The 9,016-nt window shown below is 53.9% G+C and overlaps 2 protein-coding genes across 7 annotated transcripts; both read right to left on the reverse strand.

Moving 5' to 3' along the window:
* Positions 1 to 2,432: 2,432 nt before the first annotated feature.
* On the reverse strand, positions 2,433 to 3,604 carry LOC136356144 (uncharacterized). The gene is made up of 2 exons (XM_066309721.1): positions 2,563 to 3,604; positions 2,433 to 2,455 (listed from the first exon to the last, which is right to left on the reverse strand). Exons 1-2 carry the CDS (start codon positions 3,602 to 3,604, stop codon positions 2,433 to 2,435), a joined length of 1,065 nt encoding a protein of 354 aa, XP_066165818.1.
* Positions 3,605 to 3,690: 86 nt separating this feature from the next.
* Positions 3,691 to 8,382, reverse strand: LOC4335139 (beta-1,2-xylosyltransferase XYXT1-like). Of its 6 annotated transcripts, none has more exons than XR_001545629.3 (7): positions 7,873 to 8,284; positions 7,633 to 7,710; positions 7,466 to 7,549; positions 7,284 to 7,343; positions 6,907 to 6,984; positions 5,536 to 6,778; positions 3,691 to 4,557 (listed from the first exon to the last, which is right to left on the reverse strand). XR_001545629.3 is itself a non-coding variant. In XM_015781457.3 (6 exons), exons 1-6 carry the CDS (start codon positions 8,030 to 8,032, stop codon positions 5,586 to 5,588), a joined length of 1,653 nt encoding a protein of 550 aa, XP_015636943.1. In that variant the 5' UTR covers positions 8,033 to 8,382; the 3' UTR covers positions 5,464 to 5,585. The 6 variants fall into 6 exon arrangements, 2 of the variants coding, with proteins under 2 accessions (XP_015636943.1, XP_015636944.1); XR_001545630.3 differs by having other exon boundaries at positions 3,691 to 4,565; XR_010740892.1 differs by having other exon boundaries at positions 7,466 to 7,546; positions 7,873 to 8,247.
* Positions 8,383 to 9,016: the final 634 nt, after the last annotated feature.

Below are 9,016 nucleotides of genomic sequence, written 5' to 3' on the forward strand. Positions count from 1 at the left end.
TAGGAGTCTGACAGGGATTGCAGTCCTTGAGTCCTGCCTTCTCAAGAATCTTGCCGGCATATGCGGCTTGCCCCAGCGTGATCCCATCACTGTCCTGGGTAACCTCGATGCCGAGGTAGTATCTGAGTGCCCCCAAATCACTCATCTTGAAGAGCTTCATCATCTCTCCCTTGAAGCTGCGGATCTCGTCGTCGTGATCGCCGGTGATGATGAGGTCATCGACGTAGACGCCCACCATCAGTCGTCTTCCTCCCCTGGTGCGTGTGTACACACCATGCTCGGAGCTGCTGCGGTGAAAGCCGAGTGACAGCAAGGAGCTATCAAGTTTGGCATTCCACGCGCGAGGCGCCTGGCGCAAGCCGTAAAGAGCTTTGTGTAGGCGATACACCTTGTTCTTGTGGTTGTCGTCGACAAAACCCGGCGGCTGCGAGACATAAACTTCCTCGAGCAGCTCGCCGTTGAGGAATGCCGACTTGACGTCCATGTGGTGGACTTGCCACCCTTGGTGCGCGGCGACGGCGAGAAGGAGGCGCACCGATTCCAGCCGGGCGACAAGTGCGAAGACCTCGTCGAAGTCCACCCCCTGTCGCTGGACGTACCCCTTAGCGACGAGGCGCGCCTTGTAGCGCACGATCGCCCCCTGTTCGTCACGTTTCAGCTTGTAGACCCATTTTAGCCCAATTGCACGGTGGCCATGGGGTAGGTCAGTGAGCGACCAAGTGTCGTTGTCGACGATCGCGTTAAGCTCGTCTTGCATGGCGCCACGCCAGCTTGGATCCGCCTCAGCCTCAGCCAGTGAAGCAGGTTCGTCGGCGCTCACAACATGGAGCTCGAGCTGTTCCAGCACCCGCGGAGCGTGTCCGGGCGGTGAGGCATTCCCCAGCAGGTTATCCACCAGGCGGTAGCGAGGCACGACGTCGTCATCTGCGTCGGCGTCCAGGATGGAATCTTGGGTAGGCGGCGTGACAAACTCAACCGCCTCCGGCGACGGAGGCGACGGAGGTGCCGGTGTCGTGGGGGCCGACGGAGCCGGCGATGGTGGCGAGGGTGGAGTCGGCGACGAAGCAGGTGCCGTCCCGATGGTGGTCGTCACCACCTGTTCGACGGTGAACGGCTCGAGCTGGGGAGCACCATCAGGCGTCACTGGTCCCCAGTCCCAGGCGATGTCTTCATCAAACACCACGTCCCTAGACACATGGACGCGCTCGCTGACTGGATCATAGAGCCGGTAGGCCTTCGAGCCTTGCTCGTAGCCGAGGAGCACCATTGGCGCACTCCGGTCATCGAGTTTCTTCAGCCCGGGCTTGGTGATCTTGACGTGCCCCACGCACCCGAAAGTGCGCAGGAAATGCACAGCGGGCCATTGGCCATACCATGCTTCATAGGGCGTCTGGTTGTCCAAGCTTTTCGTCGGCGAACGATTCAAGAGAAAGACCGCTGTGGACATGGCCTCTCCCCAGAACCGCCCAGGAACACCCTTCGCCTTCATCATGCTGCGGGCAGTGGCGACGATGGTTTGGTTTCGACGCTCCACTACTCCGTTCTGCTGCGGGGAGTAGGGCGCCGTCAACTGCCGACCAACTCCGAGATTGGCGCAGTATTCCCCAAATTCGATTGAGGTGAATTCGCTTCCACGATCCATGCGCAGTGCACGGAGTTTGCGCCCGGACTCCACCTCTGCACGGGCCTGAAAGTGCTTGATGGCGTTCGCGGCCTCATCCTTGCTCCTAATCATGGTTAGCCACATATAGCGGCTCATGTCATCGACAAGCAACAAAAAATACCGATTACCAGCCGGCGTTGCAGGTTCGATCGGCCCACAGAGATCGCCGTGGACGAGCTCCAGATGTTCGTCAGCGCGGTACTTGGACTGCGTCGGGAACGCCGCTCGCCGCTGCTTCCCGAGCAAACAGCCATCGCAGACTTGAGTGACTTGTTGTAGCAGCGGCAGCCCACGAACCATTTCCTGTTGCGCGAGCTTGCGGAGAGCAGGAAAGTTGAGGTGGCCGTACCTGGCGTGCCACCGCCACGCCGGCTCGGCGCTCCTTGCCGCGAGGCAGACCGGACGGTCGATGTCCAGCTTGATGGTGTAGAGGCAGTCGTCGGAGCGTCGGACACGGACGAGTAGGTGCCCTCGAGGATCCCACACGTGCAGGATGCCGTGATGAATCAGTACCTTGCTGCCGGAACGATCCAGCTGTCCAAGGCTGACGATGTTCGCCGTGAGCCGCGGGATGTAGTAGACCCCGGCGATGCCGCGGTGTTCCCCGAACCTGCAGGAGAACAGGACGGTGACGCGGCCCTCGATGCGAACCACCGAGCCGTCGCCAAACCTGACAGTGCCGGTGACCGCCGTGTCGAGCTCGGCGAAAGCGGAGCGGGACCCGGTCATATGGTTGGTTGCGCCAGTATCCAGGATCCACATCGCCGGATCATGTTCGCCACCGTCGTCTAGCTGCGCGAAGACCTTGGCCTCGACCACGGCAAGTTCGCCAATCGGCGACGGCGCCCTCGGCGCGCTCGGTGGCGAGACGACGTTTGTCGGTGCAGCGACGCGAGGACGCGGCGGATCCAGCTGCACCTTGGCCAGGAGCAGAGCAGGCTCTTCGTCCTCCTCCTGGGCTACGTAAGCTTGCTGGGCCTTGGGCTTGCTGCGACAGTCTTTGGCCCAATGTCCCCTCTTGCCGCAATTCTTGCAATTTCCCGGGTTACGGCCTCCCGGGTTGGCTGGCTTGGGCTGGGCCTCCTTCGGGGCTCCATCGTCCTTCTTCCCACGCCCTCGACCCCGGCGGTCGCCGTTGCCGCTGGAGGAGTGAGCGGCGTCTTGCAGAGAGGCCGCCTTGCGGAATTTCGCCAGCCATTCTTCCTCGGTGAAGAGGAGACGGCCATTGGCGTCGACCCGACTCGATGCCGCCGCAGTCTTGCACTGCTTGCGTTGCTCGACGGAGCGCAGACGCCCAGTAACCTCCTCGAGAGACAGCTCATTGACGTCGAGCAAGGTCTCAATCGAGATGGCTATTTGCTGGAGATGTTCTGGGACAACCTGCAACAATTTCTGAACGACCTCAGCTTCAGTGATATTATCACCTAAGGTGCGAAGGTTGTTGGCGAGGCCGCCGATCCGCATCGAGAAGTCGTCGACGGTTTCATCGTCCTTGAAGAGGATATCACCGAATTCTCGGCGCAGCTGCTGTGCATTCGCCTCACGCACGCGCTGCACACCGATACGGCGAGTCTTGATCGCTTCCCACGCCTCCTGCGCCGTCTCCTTGACAGCGAGCGTGGCGAGCATCTCGGCGGGCACGGCGCGAAGTATCGCGGCGAGCGCCTGCTGGTCCTGCCGGTAGTCGACGAGATCATCGCCCTCCGGCTCCACCGCGCCCCACAGACATTGGGCTTGCATGTTCACCCGCATTACCAGCGCCCAATCTTGGTAATTTGTGCGGGTGAGTGTCGGGTAGACGACGCTGCTCGTGGTCGCCTCGCGGACGACGCGTTCCACCACGACTTGGCCGCGGCCGCCATGACGGCCACGGCGCGGAGACGGCGAGCGCCAGCGACGACGCGGTGGTGAGTGGGAGACGCGCGGCGTTGGTAACGACATCAGGAACCCCGGCGATCACCGAAGGCTCTGATACCAATTGTTAGCAGCAAAACGAAAAACTGTAGCTTGTCTGGCAAAACAGAAACAGAACAACACAGAGTATTTTGGCGCTGCATTAACTGGCAGCTTTTCTGGATTAGAGCTTAACCTTAAATAGCAAATTACAAGAAAGTTAAACGTGGCCATAGTGGCCTCCTAATTGTGCGTGCCACACTCCTTGCCACTTCGCGTCATCCCACGAACTGGAGCACACCACGCACGACACCACGGACTCCGCACGAACGCAGCGTGCGTCAAGCCCACTATGCACACAAACAGGATGAACAGATCATGTGCAAGACTCAACGTAAAAACAAAGGGAAACTAACTACTCTGAGCAGCTAGACTTATTACTAACACTTCTTCCTTTTCTTTTCTCCGATTCCTTCTCCTTCCCTGTGCAACCGGCCGATGCGGCGGTCGCGGCGGCATCGGTGCAAACGAGGCCCAGCGCGGGCGAAGCCTCAACGGTCGGCGGGGCCGCAGCCAGGACAGCGCGGCCGGCGGCCAACGTGAGTACGAGTGTGGTTTGGGCCGGCGCTGTTCGTGGCAGTCGGCGGCCGGTGGTGGTAACTCCGTCAATCGGCATTCGCCGGCGACTCCCAGTCGGCAGTGATGGAATCCAACAAAAACCACAAAAACGGAATCGGAAGGATGCGAGCAATTCTTTTTTGCAATTCAATGTCCAAGATGCAAGGGGATTCAAGAGATTTCTCTACCTTCTTCTTTCTCGGTCTCCGGTAGAACGTCGTGCTGATAACATATTACGCAACCCTCCTGCTATATGAAGTAGTCCATGATAACATATTACGCAATCCTTCTGCTATACGAAGTAGTCCAAGAGGTCCTATATGAAGTAGTCCATGATAACATATTACGCAATCCTTCTGCTATACGAAGTAGTCCAAGAGGTCCTGTAATTCTACAAAAGTGGAGATATAAGATTGTAATTCTACAAAAGTGAAGATACAAGATTTAGGGGTGAGACTCTCTTCTCATTCATCATTCTATCCTCCTCAAGCACAAGTGTATAATATGATCACCCCTCTCCTCTTTGTATAGCCTTCCTCCATATATGGAAGGTTTTGGTGTGGGCCAATTAATATATATGGGCTGGGTGTTCATGGACCCAAGCCCATAGGTTTCTAACAATACAGACCAATCAGCCTAATCACTAGCTAGCTAGTACAAGTTCGAGATAAAGCTCCAGCTCTACCGACTTCCACAAGCGCAAAACGTATATTTATTTTTGGCCCTGTCTTCATATTATTTTTTCTGTGAGAATGACCGATCTCTCTATATTATCTAGTTGAAATAGATTAGCGTGCGTTCTACCTAACTCTAGGTATAGTAACGGGTTATGGCTAATGAGCCCTTTTATAACTTTACTTAAGCTGCGTTTGGAAGTGAGTTTAGGATGCGCTAATACATCGGTGTCTTTTATGCAAACTTTTTATTTCAGTTTTTTTAAATAACAACTAAAATCCTTTTCATAATAGTCGATACGCAACTAATTAATCATATGTTAATGGTTTTTCTTGTTATCCGTGCTAACTTAAGCTAAGCCTAGATCTGGCGATTAAATTTTCTATACTAAAATATGATCGAACTAAAAGACCACTTTGGTCCTGTTTGGGGAGCTTGTCCCAGCTGCAGCTTTTCCCAAAAGCTGCTTCTGCTAGAAGCTGCCCCAAACAGTTCACAGCTTACAGATTCTGAAAAATAAACTAAGAAGCCAGAAGCTGGAGAAGCTGAGTTTCAGAGCTTTTCCAGATTCTCAGAAGCTGGCTACCAAACAGCTACTTCTCAGAATCTAAAGCTTCCCCAAACAGACCCTTTGCCTTGGTAGTGTTGGAATTTTGAGGAAAAAGAATAAGAATAGGAAAACGCACCGTCGTGTTATGCATATACATTTTTGCTTGTTCATCGAGAAAAAGGATCGCTACTGCAGGTGCTCCAACGCCTGCGTCAGAAACGGCCTAAACCGCTCAATGTTGACCCGCACGTCCTGCTTCCCGAGGTACCACTCGGCCACGTTTCCCCACCCGCTCAAGTGCACGGCGACGGGGTCCTTGATCATGGGGTGGTCCTTGCCGAACACGTCCATCAGCGAGCTCTCGTCGGCGGCGATGTCGTACTCGATGTACCGGAGCCCCATGTCTCGCGCCGGCTCGCCGAAGTCCGTCTGCGCGATGCTCTCGAGCCGGCCGTACGGCACGATCTGCAGCAGCACGGCCCCCGTGGGGAGGAACACGCAGTTGGTCAGCCCGGCGCCGTGCACGCCCACCATCACGTCGTACGAGTTCACCTCCCGGGCGAACTCGTCGTAGGTGCTCGTCGGACGGCCGCCGGCGACGGTCACCTCGAACCCCGCCGCTCGCGCGGCCGCGGCGACCTCCGGGAGGTTCATCAGCTTCCGGCTGTTGGTCCGCTCCAGGATCATCATCCGCGGCCGTGCACCGTGGTTGGTACCGAGCTTGATCGGCCGGTCACGCGGGAGCGAGTAGGATTGCCTCAAGAACTCGGTGAAGTTGACCATGGTGTAGCCGCCGCCGGTGTCGTCGAGGGAGGGGTCGATGGTGAACTCCTTGCGGCTGCCATAGCCGACCACCACGTGCGGGTAACAGCGGACGACGCCGCGGTCGTCGTCCTTCTCCAGGTCGACGATGTCGTGCCGCGAGATCTGGCTGAAGATCCTCCGGTACTTGTCCACCCAGAAGGGCAGCAGGTTGACGACGAGGAGCTGGACCTCGCCGCCGAAGCGACGCGCGCCGATGAAGAGCGGGACGAGCACGTCGGTGAAGTCGTGCCAGTAGTTGCCGGTGAGCCCGCCGAGCTCGATCACCATCGCCGGGACGTTCAGCCGCGTCGTGCACGGCGGGGCGTCCTCCGGGTTGGGGACGGACCTCACCGTGACGGGTTTGAGGCCGTCGAGGTACTTCCGGGAGTAGGGCTTTATCTTCCACTCCCGCGGCGCCGCGCGCGGCGAGACCAGGGTGACCACGGCGGCGCCGGCGCCGCCGCCTCCCTGCGCTCGCGTGTCGCCGTCGAGCACGCAGATGTCGTACTTGCCGAACGACGTGTCGCAGATCGGCTTGGTGTTGGCAACATTGTTGAAGTCGTCCGTTCCTCCTCCTGATCAATGATCAGTTGATCACCACGTCAATAACGCGCCCACGCTTGAAAACTGGTATAACGTATTGGGGCTGCAATTCATGACATGTGAAATGAAGAGCTGGTCCATCAGGAATATTATTATTTACCGAATTCACTGAATTCTATCGTATCCTTCTTCTCGGATTGGCGTCCTTCCTCCCAGTAGTTAGAGCTCCTGTCGTTGCCTGACATCATATACACATAATAAGATAAAATGTGATACTGTGGCACGCTGGCAAGTCGGTGAAAGAAAAACAAACTTGAGAAGTCAAATTTGGTCATATATAAGGAATTTTGTAGTACTATTTTTCCCACCAATCACCTCCCATTTAAATTCTCTTTATTTTGATATCTAATTACTCTCTTTTCCTTAACAATATCAATAACACATATATACCAGTTTTACCAACAAATTATTATTTGGTTGCTTACATGCTATTTTATAGCTTAACGTGTAGTGGTAGAAATGAAAATAACAAGGTACCTAATTGTTCCTCGATTGAATTTTTCTCTGTTCGTTGCTTCTCGCTTTCGTCATCTTTCTCTGAAGGAGCAAAAAAGAAAGAGAATAATTTGAATTCGATATCTTGTAGTAGGTAAAAGGATATGTCGTAATTGTTGTCGCTTGATTAGTATGCTCTCTGGAATGACGTAGCTGACGTTTACCTTGACGTTGGCCTGTTGATCGTTCCGTGTGTGTACTAGCTACCTCCTCCCTGTGGCCTTCCTCCAGTCCTCTGCTCCCATCTTCTACAGACTTCACAATTTCAGCAAAGAAAAGAAACGGGATTATCTAACAGCAATTCTTAATCATGTTAAGGCTGTATATATACCTTGCCATGCTTGATTCCCTTGATATGTTGTAGCAGGAATCGATTCAGTTTTACTAGTTGTTGCTGGGCCTAAATAAGCTGCGGCAAAAGGAAATCAGGACATGAACCTCCATGTTGGAAAGATTGAACACATGAATCTCCATGTTGTTGTCTAACTCTAGACTTTCTCGAGTTTCCAAGGCAAACAAAGGAAGATGATAATTAAGCAAGCACATATGGAGAAAAAGTAATCATAATTACCATTTGGGCTGTTGCTGAACTGCGCATTGACCATCAAGTAGAGCAGCACCAACACGAAGCCAAGAACTAAGCCATATCCAATATATCTGCTCTTCCACGACGACGACGACGACGATCGATTTGCGCCCCTCGTCGCCGCCTTCGATTCCCCTCGCCTCATCTCGGGAGTCTCCGGTGGCAGAAGGATGATCCCGCGGCAGTTTGGCCGCGCCTCAACATAAGAATCGAATTAATATTGGAACTTGGTAGTTGGTACTTGGTACTACTTGGTAGAGTACGTTTCCAATTCCCTACTTGACTGATTCTATATCAACTTTGGGCTGTTGCTGAACTGCGCTTTGAGAGGTTTCTTTATCAGCTTCTTCTACTGGCTGTGCTTGCAATTTGTGGTAAAATAATAGCATTCCAGCTTTGACATATTGCTTAGCCAACCAATCGACGACAAGTTCAGTACGTGAGCAACCATAGCTGATTTTCTGTTAGGTCGTGGGCCATCACGCACGTCGCCCTCACATTCCGGCGTATAAGTAAAAGATGTACTGGAATCTTATCTATATATCAAATTATTGAACAGGACAGCTTACTCAAGCTTGATTAGCTTTAACTATATATCATCGGGTTGTCTTATTGAGACGGCCTACAAGATACATTCCAGCCATCAAATGACATGTGCACATTCTAAACACATGTAGCTAGCAACTTGTGTAGTGGCCCCACGTACACTACTCCAAAAACGATTTTTCTGGACAAGACTCCTATTTGGTTGCAGACGGACCGTAATTAGCCATATTTGCAAAATCGACCTCTATTTTTCATACCGCTCCTTAAGAGGTTTGCATGGAAAAATCGATTTTCGCAGACGATACTCTTAAATAGCCGCATCCGGAAATGAGTCTATTTTTGCAAGGGGACCTCTTAAGGGGCCACATGTAAAAATACATTTTCGCAGGCGGGCATGTTAAGGATCCACCGAGAAGCCTAACTTGCCTCCACTTTTCCCTCTCAACACTTCAAAATTTTTCAAAGTCCAACCTTATCTTTTCGGTCCTCATCCTTTCCTCGCTCTCTCTTGGCGGCCGGCGAGTGGGCAGCGGGCGGCTTAGGCTACCTCGGGCTTGGCCCCTCGACGGCCCCGGCTACCGGT

Source organism: Oryza sativa, chromosome 4 (assembly GCF_034140825.1).
Source record: "Oryza sativa Japonica Group chromosome 4, ASM3414082v1".
Classification (NCBI taxonomy): domain Eukaryota; kingdom Viridiplantae; phylum Streptophyta; class Magnoliopsida; order Poales; family Poaceae; genus Oryza; species Oryza sativa.